This window comes from Styela clava, chromosome 12, assembly GCF_964204865.1.
Source record: "Styela clava chromosome 12, kaStyClav1.hap1.2, whole genome shotgun sequence".
NCBI classification, from domain to species: Eukaryota; Metazoa; Chordata; class Ascidiacea; order Stolidobranchia; family Styelidae; genus Styela; species Styela clava.
In genome coordinates this window covers 7,713,373-7,738,524 of record NC_135261.1, presented here as the reverse complement: position 1 = coordinate 7,738,524, position 25,152 = coordinate 7,713,373, and the positions used below count along the sequence as shown (strand labels likewise).

The following is a 25,152-nucleotide window of genomic DNA, read 5'->3' as shown; positions in this document are numbered from 1 at the left end:
CGAGCGGATGTGTGCTGCTTTCAAGGCGTAGCACAAATGGTGTTCGTGCCTGCTTTGACAGTTGTTGTCGATTTTAATGATATTTTGGAAAATTGAAGGTAAAAAGAAATCGGAAAAAGGTAAGGTAAATACTATTGTTGTATATCACACCCGGACATAGCACTGTTAAGTACATGTGGGAAAGCCAGCTTTTGTCAAATACTACGAAGTTATCAAATCAATACGGTACGTAGTTGCCCATTTGCCGAAATTGCGTATTTACTTACCCTTTATGGTTTCAAATAGTTCATGCACCTCCATTTAGATTTTTCTAATCAGTGTAGAAATATATACTCATTGCTGTAGCATACTATTGCTCATTCACTTTTATTTGCGTATTGAATCAAAGGGTTAACAAGTTCACCTAACATTTTAATCATACCGGTCTATATTGTATAGTATGATCTCTCAAGTATTTGGAGCCACGAATGCTTGTAATTTTCTGACTAAACCCTTTTATTAGTTGATTTATATACCAAATTCAATAAAACATTTTTTACATTAAACATGAGATATTGGATTTATTAGCTTTTCCATTCTAAGTCATATTGACTGCTTTATTTATTCTTAACGAAAATTAATAAATCTCCTCTCTTTCTTCAGATGTGAAAGTTGTGGACAAACCTGTCTAAGCATTGTGAGACTCCTGTAGCACAAGAGGCAATAGCAAAAATAGTAAGTATATCAATCAAAAAATTAAGCCGACATAAAGCAAAACTTTCAACTATTCGTCTAATCTCAATTTCCTATTATTTATTCACAGGACAACTGTAGCAGAAGGGGAGATATCAGAAGTCTGGCGACATATCAGTGACAGTGTGATTCCAAGAAATATAATTAGAATACTCCATAAATGTTTGCAATAGAAGAACAACCTATGAAGGCATGCAAAAGCATTTGACCCTCCGGTAGAGTTGTGTATGGCCCCTACATCCTGCAAGGCTTGAGGAAAATAACTAAAAATTCCAATGCGTAAGATTGCATAAGCGGTCTTCTTTGTGAAAAAGCACAAAACATGCCAGGCATACTTAAAACAGCTTTGAAAAATGAGGATTACGGGTCACTACACCTATGCTATATTTGGTTCATCAATTTTTGGTAGTACTATAGAAAAAATTCAGGAAAGGGTATAATCATGATTCATGATAAAATACTGGTATATATTTTGGACAACTTCAATCTAGACCAAACTCGCGGCCCCAGAGAACTTCCAGTGCGGCCTCGAAAGCTTAACAATAATTGTAAAAGTATTTTGGAAGTTTTTTTTATCTAAATGTAACAGCTTTTTCAAACTTTTTTAAGTGAAATTGAATATTCACACAGAAAACAATTTACTAAAAGTAGTTTTAAAAAATTAATTTTTTTTGTTCACATTTTGACCCATTTAAGAATACACATCAAGCTAGCAAAATAATACTTGAATAAAACACTTGAGTTATTAAATTGAACGCAAAGTACATGAAGAAGGTGGCATTTTCGAAGAAAATGGGAGTTGCAATATTTCTGCATTTCACAAAATTCTCTGAAGCACATTGTTTAATTTGTCATATTTCCACCAGTACAATGAAAAACACAATAAGCTCAGCAGTCAATATGGCAAATTCGAAGACCAACTTCGAACAGAAAATTTCCATGTGTTTGTATATTAATATAATTATACAACTTTTTTGTTACTAAATATCAATAATAATTCAAGCAATCCTATGCCATGCAATGTGGCGCGAAATGTCTTGTCGAAAAAATCTGTCATTTGTTTTTTTACTGATCTATACATGAAATGATAAAAGTAACTTTTTTGCATTACTGGAATTAATTAAACATTTGCAAAGATCCAGATTAACCCATGATCATGTGACCTCGTTAGTTAGAGTTGGTACTATAAAATTATTTCATCCTGGCTTTAGTATGCTGGTGACACAAAAAAGATGCCAAACGTCAGGACAAATGTAATTAAAAAACATTGAGTTTATATTGTAGTATTTTTGTTAATTTTAGGTCCATATATTTAGATTAAGTCATTTTTTTAGTGTATGTATTATTCTTTCCTTATCCAAAGCTTGTTCAAAAATGATTTTGATGGTTGTACATAGAATTTTATGATTTTTTGTAATAAATACAGTAACTTGCAATAATAGTGGAATGCAAATATTAACATGAAATTGCATTTGAAATTAAAGAAAATAATAAAACTTAATCCAACTGTTTAGTTGCATCCTAATATATGTCACAAACTAAAACTATCTTGAAAATATCTTTCAAGTATACATTATCAAAAACTGTTTGCGGCACTTTTTACAATTTCCAACATGCAATGCGGCTCTCGAAAACCCATGAGTTTGACACCACTGATCTATTCTAGACAATTCAAGCATTTCTTTGGGAAATATTATAACTTCAAATAAATTGAAAATAATCTTGCCGTATTAAATACGAAATCGTTGCTATCATAAAGATAAACCAATTCAGCCACTGGAAATATATTGGCCTTCACAAAGCAATGGAGGCAAAATTAAGAGTTCATGAGCTATGAACTTTTGTTCTTTTCTTTGTCTTAAACTTTTCATACTCCACAGCCCCTATTAATTTTTTTTTTAATTTCAATTACCATGTGATGGTAATACATATCTTTAACTTGTATTTTCTGTAATGATGTATTATCTCAATGTGTCAAACTTTTAATTAGTGTGCATATTTTGCTTCCAGATGACATAAATGTATTGTCCTGTTTATTACCTCAGCTTGGAGTATTGACAAGAAAAAGGTGCCAGTAAATTCTTTGTTATAATCAGAATTCACAATTAATAGGAATTATAAACAGCCACCAATCAATGAGAATTACATGCGAAATCCCTCACAATAAATTTGTCTAATAATGTCTAATAAATTCACCTACTAAAGCAAGTTCGATAGGTGCAAACTTTGTGTTATGGAATTGTATCACAGCACCGTTGGGAGAAGTAAAAACAGTTTTGCTGTTTTGTATGACACCCTCTTTAAATGAAATTTCAATGTTTACGCGTAAACATTAAAATTACTAACTTTGAACTTTGTCATTATCTGCAAAATGTCCCACACAAATCTTTACTCTATCGCGTTTGTAATCTTCTCTGATAAAAAAAAAAGTCTATGATGTCCAGAATTACTCTTTACAGCTTGTATGTCATTCCAGCTTTCAAAGTGAGCAAAACTTCTTAGATATAGAGATTATTTTCTTTCGTTACAGGCGCAAAAAGGCAGGTACTAAACGTAAAGAGGACGCCGATTAGCAAAAGCAAGCGGAAAACGGTCGCGAAAGGCGACGAGAAATATGTGCATTGGAGCGTATCATGAAATACAATCTTTCGCATGTAGTCTTATGGAGTGACGTCAGAGTTGCCTATCATGTTGTTTAATGTCATTGGCCGCAACTATTTAAATAGCACTGCCCTAGATGCTCTAATATTTCTGCGTCGATATTACATGAGATAAATACGTGATTTTATTGTCATGCAAGTCGTTTGAATTTTTTACTTAATTCCGAAAAATCACGGGATTATACGGCTCAATCCCGGGATATCCCGATACCGTGATTTCAAGAACTGGCTCCGAAATCCCAACCCTAGTGGTGCATAGAGTCTTGTTTAGTGTAACTAAAGTTTAAGTTGTTTGTTGTTGTTAAAATATCTATATTTTATATTACTGAATACCGTACTAAATTCGTAATAAATTTTTGGTAGTGTTTTTTCTAGTTACCCGAAGTTGTCATAACGTCATATGCCATTCTCAATCATTTCGATATATATACACACCACTATCTGAAAGGAGAAGTTACTTCTTTGTTTATTCCCTACGATCGCTTTGTCGAGATTGACCATTTTAGCCTGGGTGTTGTCTTTGGTCAAGATTTGTCTCAGACAGTTTTGGGGCCATAATTTGAAGCCGGAAGAAAATCAGTGAGATATGAACCAATAACATTTGTGGGAAGAGAATTGAGAGCGTGTATGGGTGTAGACTGTGCAGTTGAAAATTTTTGATCAGAACAGAAAAACACGAAGAAAATGATAAAATTATTTTCACTAAAACAGCAAAAGAAAAATGACGAAGCATCGGGGGCTTCATCTGGTAGAAGAAAAGCTTCAGCGGCTCAACTTCGAATTACTAAGGATTTAAATGAACTGCAGTTACCACCTACATGTAGTACTATTTTCCCTGATCCCAATGATTTACTGAATTTCAAGCTTATCATTGCCCCTGATGAGGGGTTTTACAAAAATGGTAAATTCACTTTTACATTTAAAGTTGGGCAAGGTTACCCTCATGATGCCCCAAAAGTAAAATGTGAAACCATGGTTTACCATCCTAACATTGACCTTGAAGGAAATGTTTGTTTGAATATTCTCAGAGAAGATTGGAAACCTGTTCTTACCATTAACTCTGTCATTTATGGGCTTCAATATCTTTTTCTTGAGCCCAACCCTGATGACCCTTTAAACAAAGAAGCAGCGGAGATGCTAACAAAAAACAGACGTGCATTTGAACAGAATGTATACAAATCAATGAGGGGTGGTTACGTTGGGAGCACATATTTTGAGCGATGTTTAAAATGATTTTTTTGCAATGTTGATATGTATTTGATATCATTTTGATGCCTTTATAATGATAGTTTATTTATATAGGCTATTTGGTAAGTTTTACCATTGACACAGAATAAATGGACTAAGGTTGCTTTTGACGACTCGAATAAAATACTGGCTATTTTGTAAGACATCTTTTATTTCACCATACGTTTTATATTTATTTTGCATAATTCTGGTTACTCTAAGTGGGCTTTTGTGTAGAAAATTCAGACAATGTTTTATTATAGAATTGATTGAAATTTTATCTTTCCAATGAAAACAAATTCATATCTACATTTGGTCAACTTTTAAAAATAACTTTCTGTCTATCGAATGACATAATTTCCAACGATTTTCGAAATTCAACTTATCTATATGCTCTGAAATAATCTGTTGAAATTTTTGAAACACCTTATAAATCTATTCTTAACATTTAACATAACACAATGACGAAAAATGCATTTAATTTCTTATTTCATCCATATCATTTAAATATCTATCAATATGCATTGTGGTATTTGATTTACAGTCACAATCTTAAAAATTTAATTTTGTTGCTTGAGCTTTCTAATAATGTTTTGTATGAAAATGCTACCTGTGCAGCTTTATACCATCGGAATTTTAATCCAGAATTTAAGATGTGATTAATACTGATTGAAAATATACTAAAATTTAACCAATGAGTAACTGTTAAGTTGTCCTCAAACATATCTAATTTTTCAAATCAATTTTAATATGGTGATTTTTTTTTGTTCATTAAAATTTGTGAAGATGATTGGTTGATAAAAAATAACCCAACAACTGTATCACTGATATTAGTATGTCTATATCTGAAACACATTTCTATTTTGATTATTTCAAAAAATTCATTCATGTGGCAAAAACATGCTATAAAGCCAGTTTTTCGATCAAAATATCCTACACAGATATTAAAATCAAAATATTTTGACAAGGGATTTGTTATCCTTTATAGCAATATTAAAATAATGTTCTTTAAAAATTCCTCTTTTCAATATGATGAGACAAGTGTCCAAAATATTGGTATTGGCCATGGTTTTATTTTCTGTTATTTATGTTAAGACGCATAATCAGAATCAGTATGATTGTTTTGAACCATGCTAGAATACTTCCCAAGTTCATTATTTTTGGTCAGTCAATGATTTTGTTCAAAATCATTTTAATCTTTGATAAATATCTTATCTGCTGCTGATAATCATTGCAGATGAGGGTCCATGTTTTTGTCACTGATAAATATTTGAGGTTGAAAAATGTAGCAGGTGTCTAACTTTGTGCTATGTGCTCAAATGTGGTTATGTAGGCTACCTCAAAGCTGATGAGCAGAATATTCCCTAACTTAATAAAATAATAAAACTCTGGCATTTTTGTGTTGTATTGACTATCTGCTTTTTTAATGAGGTGAAATACCTGTTTGTGACAAAATTACATTCTTATATGGAAGCGTGATATAATAGCATAGGAACCTTTCCCCCATTACGCAATAAATTCCAATTGCTTCTCAAAATTTTGTTTATATTCTGATGAATTGCTCTCTATACCACACCTATGAGCATATTATATGTGACTGCATGTCTCTTTGTATTTTATTTCAATTCACATTGCTTATTGAAAATAAATAAAATACTAGACCAATCCAATCAAGAACAAAATGGAAAATACTTCAAGAGAGCTTTTTTTTGGATAAAGCCGGAGAAAAGTAAAGCACTAATTTGTTACGACTGTATTCTTTTTAATATCAATTTTGCAAAATTACTAATCACTTTTTTTGCCCAATCTGATCGAAACATTTAGCTTATATCAAGCTACAGTTTTAAGCCATCGTTTTAAGTTTTGTCTTATGTTTCTATAATCAATTCATGATTTTTAGGAATACGGTAGTTCAAAATAGTTTTACATTAAAATTATCATTTTGGGCATTTGGCAGCTTGTATTCGAATAAGCTTTAATAGAATCTGAAATTAAACAAACTCATAATTTAGTTAGTCATAATTTTTCTGCACCATAAAGTTCTATCAAATCAAAGAGAGACTATATACATTATGCAATATTTCAAAATATTTTTGAAATTGCGATTTTTCAGTTTTAGCCATCATTTTAACACATCGATTTTATTATTGTGAATTTATTTGTTTCTAGGTGCAATGTCTGGAAAGAAGAAAAAGACTGTCACTACAAATCCAAAGTCATCAATTTTGAATTACTTCTCATCACAATGTAAAGACAGTGCCAATGAAGACACTTCATCTAAAAGAATCGCAAATATAAATGGGAATAATAATAAACGAAAGCTCAAATCTAGAAACACCTTTAGTAACACAAACAAGAAGCCAAAAATTTTGAACACTGAACTAATAATTATTTCATCTGATGACAGTGCTGATGAAAACATTGATGTCAGACTGAATGAAAAAAGTAAAAAATCAGTTGCCACAATTTCTAAAAGAAAAGGCAGAAATAATGATGATAAATCTTTATCCCCTCAAAAGATTGTTCCAGAAATAGTCAATCATGAATTCATTCAAAAAAATAAAATTGCAAATTCTATATCTGACGTTTCGCCACACCACGATGATGAAAAAATTTCTGACTTAAATTTATGTATTTTAAAGACCGACACAAAGCCAATAATAGATGATTCAAAAATCACCGGAATTCTGCCAAATGCGAACACATCTGAGGCTGATGCATTATCTGCTGAAGACTCATCTTCCCTAAATGAAGATAAGGAAGAGAAAATAGCGTACTATCTTTTAAATTTCCGACAAATTTTGGACACTGTCTTAGGAAATGAAGATGATCGCTCCATATTTGAAGGATCTGATGACATTTCGTGGATTGATAAATTTAATAAACTACCTCTTCAAGCTCAGAAACTTTATGTCAGATTATATCATCGTAAAGTAGCTTGGCTTAGATTAGAGCAGGTACGTATGCTAAAATATAAATATGAAGAAATATAATTCTCTATTTTAATAGTAGATAGATAGTTCACTCCTATTGAGACTGTGAATCTAATCATCAAATTTAATGTAATTCAATCCAATGTATGTTCATGCTTTTACTGTGCGTTTGGGGCTCCCGAAGTATGCGAACCAAGATGGCGGACATCTGAATGTAATATGTGTACTAGGTTAGGGTTAGGCCATAATTTTAGCTATAAATACTACGGGAGGCTCTTGGCTAGTCTTCGAACTGATAATAGGACTAAAATAAGGAAAATTGGAAAAAAATTATCGCCTAACCCTAACTTGTTACCCATGTTACGTTCCGATGTCCGCCATCTTGGTTCGCATACTTCGGGAGCACCGTGCGTTTTATATAATATTGTTTGAATACAAAAAAAACTATCGGGTCTGCTGTAGCTTTAGTTCGTTTTGCATTATGTAAAAAAAAATGAGAGAATTAGATTTGAATGTATTTGGGTACTTGCTTACCGAATGAAGATGGAAACCTTCATATGATGACCAAATTTTCACTAGAGATAATTTAGAAAAGTATAAAGTTAATAACTTTCCCGGAGAGGCTTTCATTCATGGCTACTAAAATATTAAAGCTTCTAATTTCAGTTGTTTGGAAAAGCTACACTGGCAACAATACTATCAACAACACAAGTTTAGCAAAATGATCGATCGAAAGGGCCATCTTTGTTAGCACTTTTTTGTTAGTAGTATGGGCTGTAATCCCACAATATTACCAATATATAATCTAATGATTGACTAATTATTCTAGAAGCATTTCCCCTGTATTATTCTAAATTGAATGAAATACATTTACTGTTCATTCTATACAGATTAACTATCCTGATATATCAAGCAATATTCATCGAGTATTGAAGAAATTGGCAGACGAAGGATTTTTATTGTGGTTTGATCAAAATAATAACAATGATTTGAGTTTGTCTGATGTTCTCAAGCTTCTACCTGCACCTAGTCTCAAAGATCTTGCCAAGTCTTTCAAACTAAATGTAAGTATTTTATACTTTGTTTTCGAAAGGTTTTGGAGGTATAAATGGTTAGCAAACTAAAGTAAAATTACTTGAATTTTCATCATTATTGTGTCATGGGACTTTTCGACACTCAATGTTCTTGAGAAGCTTGTTCGTACAAAGATGAGTTTTCGACAACACATGGTAATACACTCATATCATTCTCATAAGAGTATATTTAGGTGTGCAGTTTTGTTTCCTGTGGAGACGTTTGTCACTGTTTATTAAAGGGCCACAACTTTTGAGGGCCCCTGGGCACTAAAAAAAATTGGGTATATTGTTTCGGAGTTATGTTCAAAATTGTGAAACAGTGGTCAAAAGGTATCTATTTTCACTGCCAAGAAATGTTTGTAACGTTACATGAACTATTCCAAATTGATGATGCAAATAAAAATTGGGAAAATTTCATTCAAAGAAAATTCTCAATAATTTATCCTCTTATTTCAATTTGTGTAAATATTAGTGTTTCAAATTCCAGGCCAATGGCAAACAGAAAGTTCAGATCCAAAATGAACTTGAAGACATGTGTAGAAAACAACAAAGTGTGCTTGGTGGATTTTTTAAAAATAAAAAAGCTCAGGCGAAAGGGACTCACCAGAAAAAGTCAGGCTTGGGTAGCAACGTCATGAAAAGAGCTAGCAGATTGCTCGGACCTTGTTATAAAGTTGCTTCATATCCAAGAACAGTGTTTAACAGGTAAACTCCAGTTTACTATACATTGTATTATGTACAAAAAATGCTCGACTCCTTTGAGTCCGTGCCACACAGCGTGATTCATATGATCGTTGGTTAGTTATGGCCTCATCCGCTTTCTGAGATCAGGCCATTTTTGCCGTTTGCTGCAGATAACTACCGATATGCTAAATCCCTTTATCTTGTTTATTTCAACACTGAAATGAATTGAATTCTGGGCAAATACAAAATTTATCTGTTTATTTATCCATTTTCCACAATGAATTCGACTATAGGCAGAAGAAAAAAGTATGTTAGAAAGAATATTATTAAAAGAAAAAGATGAATCAATCATATGGGATCCATGCATGACATGGCCTCTTGTCCAGTCATCAGGACCAAAGGGCCAAAATCTTTTCGGTTCAGCCTCACCAACCCGATTTATTACACCCTGGATGGGGTAGTGGGCAAGGGATTTAGGATTTAAACCTAGTATTTTTAGCTTGCGATGCCAACATAGCAAGTCCAAGAATTTAATCATTAGGCAATTGGGTACTCCCGAAGTATGTGTACCAGGTTAGGGTTAGGCTATATAAGTTTATTTCGTTTTTCCTCATTTTAGTTCTTTTAGTTCGGGGACTGTCTGTGTTAGCCAAGTGAATATCCCTCTGCCCCATAGGCTTCAGTCCCTTTACACAACTTATAATAGGCGAATAAAATTAGTTACTTCCAAATTGGTACACATACTTCTGGAGCGCCGGCCATTGTGCCTTTAATTTCAGATAATTCCTAAACATTGATGAATATAGGTCGATGTAATCACCGAGAATCTTTGTTTGTTTTGCTTTCTATTTGTTAAAATAAAATTCTAGTCAAATTTTTAATATTTGTTCATTAGCTTAGCATTTCATAATTGTTGTTTACTTACCGTACTTTCAAGGGTACTTCTGGTATTTGACGTAACACGTGGAATTGATGATGAAACTGAATGCTCATTAACTGGTTCTCAAAACGCTATGGGGCAGGGAAGACACTTGCAATTGTCTGCTATTTTGATGGCAGGTAAGATTTACATATATGTGTTGATTTGCTTGTTAATTGTAGATGTTGTGGAAATATTTATTTTCTCCACTGGTAGTTGACCAACCAATTACAAATTTTCAATACTTGAGAAGTTGAGATAGATGGTTTTTAAGCATTTATAAAGACTATCATTTTAAAAGACTTGTTTTTTCCAGAATTACTTTCATGGGACCTATAATCATATGGGTCCTGTTATTTCACCCCAAATTTTACTCTTTTATATTAAACCAATGGTAATACTTTAATAATATAACATGTGAGAACACTTTTTCTGATTTTTCACTTTCCTGTCCATTTGTCATATTATGTCAACATTTTCTTACTATTGGACATACTGTTGTGAATATTTTATATTGTTATTATTCTTCTGCTACCGGTAAATACGTACAATGACTAAAATATAATTGAAATTGTTTACAGACATTTAAACCATAGACGTTACAAAACTAATGTTTAAAGGTCACATCATCATAAAACGTATTTATGATAAAAACCATTTCAACCAATATGACATTTATAAATATTTTTAATAAGATGCTTTTCTCAATATACATTCTGATAATTATTAGCAATGCTATTCATGAAATATTGCCTTTTCAGGCATGGGAAGGGTGTCATACCCATCATGCGTTGTGGATCGTCCTACACCGATATTCAGCAGGAGAAAAGACCTTTTACATTATGAGACGGCATTTCAATTTCAAACTGATATTTTAAGCTGTGTGGAGACAGGAAATTGGCAGGTATTTTAGATTTTATTTTAATTGAATTATATTGTATGAAAGATACTCCTCTTCTTGTGGAAAATTAATTATAAACTCACGGTTATTGTTTTTTTTCATATAAAGTGCAAACACAATAATGAACCTAGGTTATGTATAGCGCATTCCAAGGTACAACAGTACCAATGGTTCTTGCTAAAACATAATCGGTGGTTTACAATGACGGTTGAACTCATTTCGTGAAATTCAGGGTTTGCAGTGGTTCAACCAAGGATGTGTAGTCGCAGCCAGGCGTGTTTTAAATGGTATTGGAGTATTTTTAAATTCTCTGTTTTCGAAGATGGAATTCCAAAAATTTAATGGCAATACCCAAATTCAAATTTTTAGACGCAAAAAACATGAGTGGACTGAGCATTCCTAACAGACAAATAAAGAAAGTGCCAAAGTGTTCGTTATTAAAATTGTAAGCTGGCCACGAAGTCATATTGTTCTGTAACTTGGAGTTGTTTGGAACTTGAATTTTTACCAACTATAAGGGTCGGAAGTCAAGAGTTCGAAATCGGAAATCGTGTGTAAATTTTACTAGATACTTAAATGCAGATAATCGCTCATTGATTGGCAATCTTTTAATCAATTATTGCTGGCTTGGGCTGTTACATAGATCGCTTATGTACCCACAAAATTGGCTTGTGTGCTGTGATTGGACTAAATAAGTCATGTGGACTGCGAATATAACTCGCTAAGTACTGTAGTTGTAGTTGAAGCTCCTACTGAGGTGAAAATTTGACTTTCTAAGGAATTACTAAACTAAGGTCTCAATCTGATGTACCCCCTGGAAGGTCAAAATGTACCCTAATGGGTATTGACTGATTCTTATACTGTACCCCTTGGAAAGTCAAAATGTACCTCTGGGGGTACATGTACCCTAGTTTGGGAACCCCGGATCCAACTCAAATAAATTGTAGATTTTTATTTTTAGAAAATCCATAAAACAAACAAGAAAAAGCTCTGATTGTCTTTTTCCAGGGGGCTGCTGCATTATGTGACTCTGCTCACTCTGTTCACATAGACATCAAAGAAAATGATAAAGAATCTTTAAAACATTCTGAAAATCTACCTCAATTCTTACGTTGTTTTACTGCGCAATGGACATACACACGTTTGAGGTCATTGGAGGTGAGATGAGTCCTCATTAATGCTGATTTAGGTAATCCATACAAATATACTATTTTTGCCCATACAAGTAGGTAGTTGATGTTAAGCAAGAAAGATACTTGTTGTTTTAAACCTAGTATCCAGTTTCTTATGACCAACTTGTGGGCGCTCCAGAAGTGTGTGTACCAATATGAAGGTTAAAGGTAACTCATTACCTACCCAATTTATTTAACCCTGAATGGGGTAGTGGGAAAGGGATTTAAACCTGGTATTTTTAGCTTGCGATACCAACATAGCTAAGTCCTACTTTACATCAAGTTGTGTAAAGGGACTGAAACCTATGGGCACAGAGATATTCACTTGGCTAACACAGGCAGTTCCCAAACTCGTAATAGAACTAGAATGAGTAAAATTGGAATAAAATTATGGCCTAAATATAACCTGGTACGCACACTACGGGAGTACCAACATGAGTCCTGTCCATAGGCTTCCGTCCCTTTCCACAACTTGATATAAAGTAGGGGAAAAAAATTAGTTACGTCCATATTGGTACACACACTTTTGGAGCGCCGATTTTTGTCCTTCCAAAATAAAGTAGCCGCCTACGTGTCAGTGCTTACACAAGAGCCTTTTTCAAATTGAAAGGCATATAAATGAGTTGTATGAAGAAAACCTGTATGAAAATTTTATGAACAAAATGTTATATATAGGCATTCACACAGATTGAGGCCTTTGTGGTGTCTGTTATTTTCATTATTCATAAGATATGTTCATTACTTAACAACTTACATGAATCAATTTACTTTCAGGTTGAGGTTTTACAGAGATTAAAGAATTACAAAAAAGCAGTAGAAATATTGGAAGAATTGTTAGACCAAAGAATGTATTGCGTTTCAAGAAGGTATGATTTCTTTGCATATCTTAGTTGTATGATCAGCACATTAAATTTTAATAATCTTTGCACGAGACGCGAGACCAACAACATAAAGTACTCCCGTAGTGTGTGTACCAGATTAGGGTTAGGCCATAATTTGATTCCGATTTTCCTTATTCTAGTTCTATTACGAGTTCGGGGACTGTCTGTGTTAGCCAAGTGACTATACCCCTGCCCATAGGTTTCTGTCCCTGTACACAACCGGATGTAAAGTAAGCGAACAAAATCAGTTACCACCATATTGGTACACACACTTCTGGAGCACCTCTTCTGAATTTGTATATAAGCCTTCAAAATTGTATTTGTTAAAAATATTTTGTGCGGATTGTTTGTTTTTCTTAGTTTCTAGTTTTACATTTGCATTCTCTTTATAGTTTTTTTATTCTACTTGTTTTTCTCCCATTTTCTTTCTTCAGTGCATTCTCTCGTGATAGTTGTATATTTATTTTTTTAAATAATCTACACAGTAGTCTCAATTATGTATACTGTCGCATTTAAATAATCTACACAGTAGTCTCAATTATGTATACTGTCGCGACTACTGGTATTAAGTAGTTGAGCCTCATTTAGTTACTTTTTTGTACTAACCTGTATCAGCTAGGTGTCGCTGCTTGAAGACCTCTATAGGTCCCTCGCGACTCGGGTCACACAATTAACTCGATCGGTATATTTTATTTGTTGTAACATTTTTTTTTATGCTTGTTTTTTGTGATGACAAATAAAAAATTGATTGATTAGTAATTGGAAGAATGCCAGAATTAGTTAAATCCTGAGATGCAGTCTTCTGATCTGGCGTGTGTTAACACTGATTTTTACCATAGCAATGTTCTCTTATATGTAGAAAAGAATGAGAATTTTGGGTATTTGGGACTTGGGGTTTAAATTGCGCAGGCTTAAAATGTCATTGTCATTGGATGCCTAACATTACTAATAAAAAGGGAATGCTCCAATATATACACACGAAGGTTAAAGATCATATATAAAAGTGTTCTCGTGAATATAAGGGAAACAGCAAAATTTGGATGAAATGTGGAGCCTATATTAAGACTCTGATTGATGATGTCTTTTAAAACTATGAACAATTTGAAAATGTCCGCACCCAGTCCAGCTCTACCCTCTTAGAAAAAAAAACATTCATAACAAAAACTGTTATATGTTTAGGTTTTCTTAAATTATCTGTTAAATACGCTTGCTTTTGAAGTTTTTGTTGCTAATTTTATTTTTGAATATATCGGCAATCATTATAAAATCTAATCATGATCCACAAATAATAATCTTGATCCTTTTCAGCACATAAATTTATTATTCATATTTTTTCCTATCATGTTCTCAGGGGCCATTGGTGGGAGAGACTTGCTCTTAACATTGATCAACATTTAAAAGATCCAGTACGTTCACTAGATGTCATACATGAGTCTTTACAAGATTCTGATGTTCGTGTCGGCCACAAGTTAGCTCTAGCACAGAGAGTAAACAAGATTCTTACGTCAAAAGCTGTGAAAAAGTTACCGCAATTAACAACAACTTATAAAACGAAACTGAAGCCAATAATCGATAGACTACAGATAGAAGAAGCTCCTGTGGTTGGTGTTTTTACCTTAATTTCTGTTTTCTGTCTTTTTCAATATTGAAATATATAGAGGAGTTATAGATTATAAAAAATTGAATGAGAAAATTATTCTCACTCTAATTCATATCATTTTTTACGAAATGGTTTTGTCGGCCATTTGTCTATACAGTAATTCCTAAACTGTCATTTTCTATTGGCCCCCCTTTCAAACACTCTCAACATTTGTAACCCCCTGATTTTCTATAAAAATATCTAGTTTTGCTTTTATCACGTTTACATGAGTTATTCTCTGTACTACATTTAATAATGAAGTTACCCCCAAGAGGTAAGTATGCCCTCAGTTGAGAGTGAGACCCCTGCCATAGAACTGTCAATATATTTAGGTTGAGATTACTGGTCGTTTATTACCTGGTGAAGTTCAGACTGGAAAATCGAGATTTCTGAGAACAGAACATGAAGATGACACAGCAACTGAATCTACCGTCATATGCTCTGTAGAAGAGTTGGCTTTATCTCATTACAGGTAATATTTACTAATAAATTGAAGATATTTAACTTTAGGTTCATTCAACCGGCCAAGCTCAGCCGTGTGGCGCATTGTTTGCGCACACTCTCGCCATCGCACCTCTCAATCTCTAATTACCACTTGTGGGTTCGCAGGTTCGAATTCTGTGGGTATAATTATGTATGAGTGGAAGGAGTACTTCTCGACGCCGTAAGGTGGTTCATGTAACAGCCATTCTTTCTCAGCCAGAAAGAATATGTAAATCCTATTCTATGCAAGGCTATGTTGTCGGAGAAATTTACACCAACTTCCACAAATTGGCATGGTGTATAAAAAGTGATTCGTCTTTTTCAGACATCTTGGGTATGATTTCGGAATCCATGGTGAAGGCGGAACGTTTTCAACTCTGTTCTGTTTATTTTTATGGGACATTATTTTTATGCCTGGAATTTCAGATGTATTCAGAACAACGTACCAGGTTAGATCAATATAAATCAAAAAATTAGTTTGTATTTATATGAATTTCACTGTTGATATTTACCTATTTTATCATAGTTAACTGGAATGGATTTTTGTGGAAAATGCATGAAATCTTTTCCTTAAAAGGAAACTTGATATAATGACATCAGATTTTGAACCATTTTTGATAATATGAAATTTTTTTTGATTTATAAAGAAATAGTCATGCATATCAAATTTGACGTCAAATTTGCGGAGGACAGCTATTTTTTTCAAAGCAAATAAAACACAATTACCTAAACCACAATTTCTGGATCAACGGTGAACGTCACACCAACGAGCACCACAGATAATTTGACAAACTCACTTATCTGTCTTTTGTTTGTCTTAATTTCAATATGATGATTTGGAAATTCTTTAAAAATAAATTTTGTTAAATTAGCGAGCAAAACCGCTTCATTCAGAAATGAGGTGCATTGTTCACAGACCCATCCTTTGGACTATCATACCGATGATTTTTATCTAAGACGTCACAAAGCTATTGAAGAGAGACTGAAAATGATTGAGGATTTGAAGGATGATGACTGTGTTCTGATGGATTGTGACAAAGATGAAAAACTTGATGAATTCGAAGTATGTACTTTAACATGAAGTGCTAAGTTTTTTGATTTATTGAAAATTATCAATTTCCTGAGTTCATGTTATGAGAATGATGAATGCTACAATTTTGTCTGCTGTGCTCTCATATCAACGCTTAGACTAAATCTAGTAAAATATTATGAATTTCTCAGTTCTGAATATTCAAAATAATATGCCTAAAAGTATGATATAAGAGTTGACTCATCTCGTTAGACGTTAGGAACATGATTGCCATCGCTTACCTGATTACGCTTCATGGATTCACGTATTTAATCCTGTGGAGAATAATTAGGAGTACAACAGTAAAACAAGAGCCTTCATTCAATTTCTGAAAAATAAATCCTAATCAGCTGTACGGCATATCCAATATATGGTTCTTTAACATGACCCAAATTAGAATGAATGTGGTTTATATTCTATATTCGAAAAATATAATTTCAGAATGCAGTCGGAAAAAGGTTCTCATTTCAGAAAGGTCAGAAATTACCTGGTTTTGTTCGTCCCTGAATCAAATTTGAATTTTATGGTAATGTTTCTAGAGAGAGATCGTAATTTAATCTAACATTTAAATTATATTTCTACTCAAGGATGAAGCGTCAACTGTCTTAGATGTAATGTCAATGACATGGGATGTGGAATACGGGAAAGCTTGTGCCGGCATGAACTGGGACATATTTGCCAGCTTAGAGGAGGCGAAAGTATGTCAATTGTCAAGAATATCTAGCCTGACACACGAAGTGATATCTTGTGATAAAATTGCTTTCTCTTCCAACTTATGGAACATTATCTTCAGTATATGTAGATGGAAGGAGTCTCAATAGAGTGGTTATTGCATTTAGTTTTTCGAGTCATGTTGGACTTGACACTTCATGTTTCATTTATTGAAACATGAATGGGAACACTACATCTACATTTTTCTATTCAGGGTTTTGTCGCATGCATTGGTGGTAAAGTTTTATCTGGAATATTCCGGCGCCTAGCTAAAGATCTTCGTCATACTAGAAGTGGATTACCAGATCTAGTTGTATGGAATCCAATACAAAAAGTTTATAAGGTAATGAATGTGGTTTTTACCATCTTACATACAAATTGCAGCAGCCACGCAAGGCGCTCCTGAAGTGTGTGTACCAATATGAAGATAACTAATTTAGTTTGTCTATTTTATATCAAGTTGTATGAAGGGACTGAAGCCTATGGACCTATATTCACTTGACTAACACAGACATTCCCCGAACTGGTAATAGAACTAAAATAAGGAAAATTGAAATAAAACTATGGCCTAACCCTAACCTGTTACACACACTACGGGAGTACCCCCTGTAATGCCGTGCTTAAAGGCAGTATAAAAGAAATCAAATTTCGATACATAAATAAGATTTTCCTATTTATCACAGAGGAAATCTGATAAGATGATTCATCACTTGGTGAACTGTGGCCTCTCTTCTTCCGGTTACCAGTCCATTTTGTGTATAGGGATAGTTAGCTAGTCATTTGTTTCAGAAGCATAAACTTGATGATGGAGAAACCAGCGGTCACATGAACCAGCAATCTTCTTGCACTCAATTATCCCCACAGGACTTGAACCAATGTGGGTTCTTAGCGTGGGTCACTAGCACTCAGCACGGCACGCCACACCCTGTTTATTCTTGTGGTTTAATGAAAAAGTTGAAACTAGAATTCCATAACGAATATTTTTTGGCAATTCCTTTCTCGTAGATGGTTGAGGTGAAAGGCCCTGGTGACAGATTATCAACCAATCAAAAGCTTTGGATTGATGAGCTGATGAGATTGGGGGCAAATATTGAAGTCTGTAAAGTAATTGCTATCGGAGGAAAGAAATTGTTGAAAGAATGAACAAATTTATTTTTGTCTTGTTCATTATGCAAGATTCCAATATTTGTAACTGGTAGCATAGTTTTGGTGTCTAAAAAATATTGTGCCCCATTTGTCTCTATTGTTTAAAACTCGCTTAAAATGAATACTCTAACCGTCTTCCAAAGTATTATATATGTCATAATCCAGAACAAATTTTACATAATGTGCTTACTTGAACCATTTTCCCCACAATATATATCTACTCTTAACCCGGATCAGGGACAAGTGTAGCAAACTGGGACCACAACATTTTTGAGGCACAGGAATAATTTTGTTTCTCATTTTCAGTATTTTTTTTTCTCTGCCTAGTTCAGTCATACACATTGCACTAATGAATTGAACAGCATTGAGATCAATGCAATAATCAAGACAAACTATCATCAATGTCCATTGTTGGTATTTCATAAAGCCTTTGATACCTCAACATTTATAGTTTTGCAATGTAAATTCCATGAACAATCATTCTGTTTCATATTTGTGCCAAATTACTATTTTTTATTAGTATCGTATTTGCCAGATCATATTGGTACTTTTTCATTCTATATTCGAAGGGCGACTGTGACTGTTTAAATAAAATTGGGTACTTCCGTAGTGTGTGTAACAGGTTGAGGCTAGGTCATAATTTTATTCCTATTTTCCTTATTTTAGTTCTATTACGAATTCAGGGACTTTTGTGTTAGCCAAGTGAATATACCCCCCTGGGCATAGGTTTCAGTTAATTTACACAACTTGATGTAAAGACTTACTTTATTTACTTGTATTTCGAGTTCGGGGGACTGTCTGTGTTAGACAACGAACAAAATTAGTTACCACCATATTGGTACAAACACTTCTTGAACGCCTAAAATTGTACACTTTGAATGTGCCTTGTGCAAAGACGATATCGGCCTCAAATTATGGCTTGTGGCCGTAATAACAGGACGATGGGGTCGGGAAAACTCACAATCGACGGTGTTGAAAATATCCACCAAAAGACTTATTCGGTAACAGCTCCGTTTACATTCATTCACTACACGCAAACGTTAACAAAAATTCTTTAAACACACGAGCCACTTTTAAAGCCAAATTTTGAAATTCCTAAACGCGTCTGGCTTTTAGAAAAACCAGAGCATCCTGCTATTTATGGTTTAAGTCAAGGGGGTGCAACCTTTATTACAGGAGGGACAGATTCAAGTAATTGGGTGAAGCCGCGGGCCGCACCTTTATTTAAAAGATTTTTTCTTATAGTTTCAGGCAATAAAAATGTTATATTTTGTTATTGATCTTACGGTGTGTTATGGTTCCTTGCTGTAATGGTGAGTTAAACGAATTCAATGAGAAACACGTTTTTATAATATTGTGTATTTTGCAACTGGATTCTGCTAGCTATTTTTACTAAAATGACACTAGCACTCGAGTACTGGTATAGGCTTTGCGACGCAAAAGGATTGGAATTGCTCTCACGTAGCAGAATAACTAAAAACGTGTTTCGCGGGCACACCATTCAAAAAGGGCACTTATCTGCGGTCCGCACAATATTTCCTTGCGGGCAGCAGTTTAGACATCCCTGTTTTAAGTTATAGGAGGATCTTATCGCCTAGATCAGGACTTCCCAAACTGGGGGCCGCAAAGAGAACACCAATTTTACAAAAAGTACTGTATATATATATATATCTGTTGTACTTTTTCAGACACTTGATTTGAAATGCAATTATTACAAATAGAGTAAACCAAAAATTTCACGATTACGATTGAATACATACACCATCGTACCGTGTTTCGTCGAAAGTAAGACAGAGTGTTCAATTTTTTTTCGCAAAAAAACACTAGGGCTTATTTGTGGGGGATGTAGGTAGAGAATAGCGAGATTTTTAATATACTAAAAGTGAATACCGATTTTCATTTATTTATAAATAGCACGTTTTCATTTAAAAAAAATGCTACATTAAGATTGTTCAACATTTAAAAAGTAGAAAAGATTTCTTGCTATCGACTGGGACTAAGTGGTTCTCGAACTTCATTGTATTGTGACGCCCTCTAAAAAAATGCTCAAGTTGCCACTCCCTTTATATTTTATTCATTTTCAACATTCAGGCTTGGTCTTATTTTCGGGGAAACACGGTTGAATCATCGCGCTTGGATAACAGTGAATATTCTGATCAAGACCCGATTCCTCAAAAATTATGATATTTGTGTCAAATATTTATTTATTATTTTACTTAATCTAAATGTTTTATTGTTTCTCATTATTGCAAATGATGTGTGTATGATATCATTTGCTGAACCAAGATTATCGAACACGAGTGATTTTTTATGATTTCAAAGAAATAGGCCTACCATTTCAGTCCGGGATATGAAATAAAAGTTAGCCTTTTGCCTTTATTCATTTTTAACATTCAGGCTTGGTCTTATTTTCGGGGAAACACGGTTGAATCATCTCGCTTGGATAACAGTGAATATTCTGATCGTAAGACCCGATTCCTCGAAAATTAGGATATTTGTGTTAAATATTTATTTATTATTTTACTTATTCTAAATGTTTTATTGTTTCTCATTATTGCAAATGATGTGTGTATGATATCATTTGCTGAACCAAGATTATCGAACACGAGTGATTTTTTAGCATTTCAAAGAAATAGGCCTACCAGTCCAGTCCGGGATAGAGAATAGCGAGATTTTTAATATACTAAATATGAATACCGATTTCCAAATAAAAATCAAAAGGCATAAAGTACACTTTAAGGGCCCTTTCACATCTGTTCGCACCACTGCGTTGACGCACCTTCAAACCTTGTTTGTTTAACTTAATCGTGCGTTGCTGCGTTAACGCATCATTTCGACGCACTGCGTCAACGCAACGAATTCTCGAGGACACATTCTTTTGCGTTGACGCGCTGCGTTAGTCGAGATTTGAATTGGATTCAGGTGTTTGTTCTGTGGTTTGGAGATGACATTAAGCAAAAATCAACGATTGGGTTTACTGTTGTGGTTGAGAAAACGGGAGGATAAAAAAAGGAGATGGAAAATAAGAAGGTGGTGAGTGCATCCTATTTTGCAGAGAAGAGAAACTAGAGGTGGTTACCGGTACCGGTACCGTCTGTACCGGTACGGCACACTGGTACGGCAGCACTCTGCAGCCCTGGCACCAGTGCCGGCACCGGTATGCTTGTACGATACCGTATTTGCAGTGGTTTGTAACAAAAATGAAATTGCTACTTGCATGGTTCTAGGTTTATCTGTTATGATAACAATGCAGGCTTCCTGTACTATAATTACAAGAAAGCACATAACATTGTACTCCTGGCTATTGTTGATGCTTGGTAAATATTAAACCTGGTTTTGTATCACTCTAGTTAGTATTTATAAAATGAATTCTGTTACTTACCACTCGTGGTTGCTTTATATGAATGAATAAATTGAAAATCAATTATCTTCTATTATGATTGTGTGGATTCTACATAGGCATTTAATCCAAACAGTGCCATCAAAAACTCGATGAAATTTATATTTTCCAGTTATAAATTCCTTGCGGTGGACATTGGCGCCTACGGAAGAGCAAGTGATGGGGAAATATTTGCAAACTCCTGTTTTGGGCGTCGCCTGCAGAATGGAACTTTGAGTCCACCCTCACCAAGGTGGGTTATTTAAGCTAATACTTCGCTTAGACTTAATGACTGTTGATGTTTTTTTCTATAACGGAACAGGCTTTAATTTTCCTTTACACCCAGTTAATATCCAGTTTGATCTGCTTTATCAATAATGTAAAACAGGCTGATCATTTTTACAGCTTATTAATAACCCATAATAATAAAGCATGTTTATGCTGAAAAACCTCCTACCTAAACCTCATTTTGTATTTCCGTCTGACTGGGGCATATCTATTTTCAGGACATTGCCATTAACGAATGGGCCAACTGTTACCTTTGTTTACCTTGGTGATGAAGCGTTTCCACTGAAAGAATATTTGATGAGACCATTTCCTGGCAATGGTCTTTTGCAAGAGAAGAAAAATTTTAATTATCGCTTATCACGCGCATGACGAATGGTGGAAAGCACATTTGGAATATTAGCCAATCAGTGGAGAGTTTATCACCGACCAGTAGGCCTACCTTTGAAGCCCAGCAATAATATTAACTCTGTTATAAAAGCAACATGAAGCCTCCACAATTTTTTGAGGAGAGATGTTGATGGAGCTGCAACAGTTGACGAAGATGTGAGAGTGGTCACTCAACTGCTGCATGACATACCCGGAAGTGGTGGCCTTGCAACACAGAACGCTCGCTCGGTTCGCAACTACTTTTCGAGGGAAGGTGCTGTGCGCTGGCAAAGGCACCATTGCTGATCTTTGAACAAATGTATGGGCGATTAATGAAATAGAGAGGTGTCACAAGTCCCATACGCTAGTACAAACTACAAATAGTTCGAACAAATGTTTTCAAATATTTTTATATTTCCCCAAATTCAATATTATACAATAGCTCGTGGATTCTAACTTTCGCCAGTTGAAACCGTTGAACTGGTAGCCTGCATAGAGTATCTACCAGGCTTATTGCCAACTTTTTAGCATCAACACTTTCTGTATGTGAATAAAGGCATGATTATTACATTGAAAATCTGTTGTGTGACACAAAAAGGTTTAAGGGCCTTAGAATTGAATATCTTTGTTGACAACACTCATTATAGTTTCATCAAGGTCCGGTTGTTTTGTAAATGGACCTTTACCTGATGCTGATGTCATCCAACTGGTGTCCGCACGTGATAGGCATTTGGCTTCGCCATTTATTTGCATGTTATCTGCATCTTCAAGCACCACGAGGGTGACGTCTTCGTCAACATCTGAAGACGTTCTTTGAAACAAAGGGAGTTTCATTCCGTAGGCTAGAGATTATCAATATTGTTGCATCTGTCACCTAAACAAATAATACATACGTTCTAAAGTCAACATGTTCATCCAATAACTTCAGTATCTCCATAAACTTCCACGCCCTGTATCCCCGCGCTGCTGCCCCACTCCTCGTAGCCTCTATTTCCTTTCGCTTCTCTTTTCTAAATCTATCCTTCGTTGACCTCCATCTGGTCTTACACTCTGCCACTGCAAAACACGAAAGTTTAGTCTGCTGATAGTTTTGCATCGTTCATTTACATAATTTTTCTTTTAAAATATGACCTTTTGACTCAAAATGCGTTGACGCACCGCAGTGTGAACAAGTTCAACGCACTGCGTAGAAAACTAACGCAACGCATTGCGTTGGTGTGAACGGGCCCTAACTATGACAAAATTGTGTTTTATTTTGAGGCAGCATATTTTTCGTGTAGGTGCGCCGCGAGTTTTTTTCTGATAATTTGGCGCAGCACAAACCGCTGCCTTATGCTATATTTGATCAATAAGAGTGGATAAGGACCATGCCATCGGCCAGACATCGTAATTCATCATTTAGGCTTGCATAAACAAACATTGAGCCACGGCTGGACTTGCTATGCAGCAAAATGCATTCGCACCCAGTACACCGAATAACTAACTGAGTAACGTTAATCTGAGTAAATATGTGCTTGTTTTTGTTATTGAGTAGGCCTATCAAAAGTTGAGAATTGGCTGTGTCAATAAAATATTAAAAATGCATATTTCAAACTGTTCAGCATTATTAACGTGAACGCGGGCCGCGACCGAAAAATATTAAGATATATATTAAAAGGGGCCGCGAGCTCAAAAGTTTGGGAAGCCCTGGCCTAGTAGTCAGTGGTTTCCAACCTTTCTACCCTGGCGGACCAGTAAAATTAAAGTAAATGTACTCGCGGGCCAGCAAAAAAATTGAAATGACCGGAACCGAAAAGAGTAACATATATTTGCGTAATATAATGCAATAAAAGGCACTCAATATGCTCCTAGACAAAAAAGGCACACGAAGAAAAACTATCAAATAATGTGTCGGTCAAAAATTGAAATTGAAAATGGGTGAAACATGAAATAATACCATATATTTGGGTAATGAAATGCAATGCTGATCACCCATTATGCGTAAAAAAGGCACACGCAAAACATCTCACATAAAAAACATGTACATGCCAAATCACGTACAAACACAATTAACTCTAGTGAGAATTTTGCTGTTTCGTTTCTAATATAGGATTGCAAACGAGGCCTCGAAAGTTCTGCAACAAGTTGCATTGCAGCGTGCAGCCAATTTTTTTGCTTCGTTTTAATCAAAGCTAGTGATATAAAAGTTTTTTCGCATAACGCACAAGTAACTGGTTTGAAAATACGGACAACAGATTGATTGCTCGATTACTTAGCGATATTCATTATCAAGAGATATCCGAAATTGTGACAGTGACTCTTTTTTAAATCTGGACTGTAAAGTAGAATCACAATTTTAATCAATCTTTTTCATTGGGTTTATCATATTTATACCTCTGCAGTTGATCGACGCCTCAGACGGAATAAATTTACATTACGATGACAACGTCGTCGATAACTTTGGCACCAGACTCGAAATCCTACTCTGCCTGCTCAAAATACTGGAAAAGAGCTCTGCGGCCTATGCTTTTTTGCGCGTCTCGTGAACCACCTGCAGGGTCGCAACAAGTTCATGTCTTACTGGAATATTATACTGTGCTTGAATGTTTTCTGGTTTAAACAAAGAAATATGCATACCCTTTTTATATGAATGGTCACATTAATCAGGAAAAGCACGCGTGTCGATTTTTAGGTTTCTGAATCTTGCGAGATTTGAAGGAGCTCATTCGCGGTGAATCGGAGCCGAAAAAGCGTAATTACTCGGCGTCAGGATGTCGCAATATGACGGCGAAAGAGAAATTGCGTAATGGACCAATGCAACGTCGTTTTAGGTAAAGCTATTGAGACGGCATAAAAACAATGAAATTTCGCGTGGACCGGCAAAAAAGATTTGCGAACAGGCACCTG

At 34.7% G+C, this 25,152-nt stretch overlaps 3 protein-coding genes across 7 annotated transcripts; all 3 read left to right on the top strand.

Annotated features, from left to right (window-relative positions):
- The first annotated feature begins 3,711 nt into the window (after nt 1-3,711).
- LOC120330277 (NEDD8-conjugating enzyme Ubc12-like) lies at nt 3,712-6,280 on the top strand. Its single transcript, XM_039397162.2, has one exon. The coding sequence runs from the start codon at nt 4,077-4,079 to the stop codon at nt 4,623-4,625; it is 549 nt and encodes a 182-aa protein (XP_039253096.1). The 5' UTR covers nt 3,712-4,076; the 3' UTR covers nt 4,626-6,280.
- Nucleotides 6,196-24,858, top strand: LOC120330275 (fanconi-associated nuclease 1-like). 4 transcript variants are annotated; one of them, XM_039397156.2, is made up of 15 exons: nt 6,196-6,348; nt 6,789-7,576; nt 8,443-8,616; nt 9,116-9,333; nt 10,250-10,371; nt 10,993-11,135; nt 12,141-12,290; nt 13,079-13,170; nt 14,537-14,786; nt 15,157-15,296; nt 15,633-15,756; nt 16,224-16,370; nt 16,964-17,074; nt 17,302-17,430; nt 24,648-24,858. In XM_039397156.2, exons 1-15 carry the CDS (start codon nt 6,198-6,200, stop codon nt 24,789-24,791), a joined length of 2,883 nt encoding a protein of 960 aa, XP_039253090.2. In that variant the 5' UTR covers nt 6,196-6,197; the 3' UTR covers nt 24,792-24,858. The 4 variants fall into 4 exon arrangements, 3 of the variants coding, with proteins under 3 accessions (XP_039253090.2, XP_077974423.1, XP_039253091.2); XM_078118297.1 differs by lacking the exon at nt 24,648-24,858 and adding an exon at nt 20,325-20,871; XM_039397157.2 differs by lacking the exon at nt 24,648-24,858 and adding an exon at nt 18,093-20,309.
- On the top strand, nt 21,009-22,865 carry LOC120342578 (uncharacterized). 2 transcript variants are annotated; one of them, XM_039411464.2, is made up of 3 exons: nt 21,009-21,263; nt 21,746-21,865; nt 22,119-22,865. In XM_039411464.2, exons 1-3 carry the CDS (start codon nt 21,178-21,180, stop codon nt 22,267-22,269), a joined length of 357 nt encoding a protein of 118 aa, XP_039267398.2. In that variant the 5' UTR covers nt 21,009-21,177; the 3' UTR covers nt 22,270-22,865. The 2 variants fall into 2 exon arrangements, with proteins under 2 accessions (XP_039267398.2, XP_039267397.2); XM_039411463.2 differs by having other exon boundaries at nt 21,029-21,266; nt 22,119-22,837.
- Nucleotides 24,859-25,152: the final 294 nt, after the last annotated feature.

Coding starts and splice junctions, on each gene's coding strand:
- LOC120330277 (XM_039397162.2), top strand. CDS start 4,077: ATGATAAAATTATTTTCACTAAAACAGCAAAAGAAAAATGACGAAGCA.
- LOC120330275 (XM_039397156.2), top strand. CDS start 6,198: ATGAGCATATTATATGTGACTGCATGTCTCTTTGTATTTTATTTCAAT. Junction 15,297..15,632: donor TTGGCTTTATCTCATTACAG/GTAATATTTACT, acceptor CGTCTTTTTCAG/ACATCTTGGGTATGATTTCG. Junction 16,371..16,963: donor AAAAACTTGATGAATTCGAA/GTATGTACTTTA, acceptor TTTCTACTCAAG/GATGAAGCGTCAACTGTCTT.
- LOC120342578 (XM_039411463.2), top strand. CDS start 21,178: ATGACATTAAGCAAAAATCAACGATTGGGTTTACTGTTGTGGTTGAGA. Junction 21,267..21,745: donor AGATGGAAAATAAGAAGGTG/GTGAGTGCATCC, acceptor TATATTTTCCAG/TTATAAATTCCTTGCGGTGG. Junction 21,866..22,118: donor TTGAGTCCACCCTCACCAAG/GTGGGTTATTTA, acceptor ATCTATTTTCAG/GACATTGCCATTAACGAATG.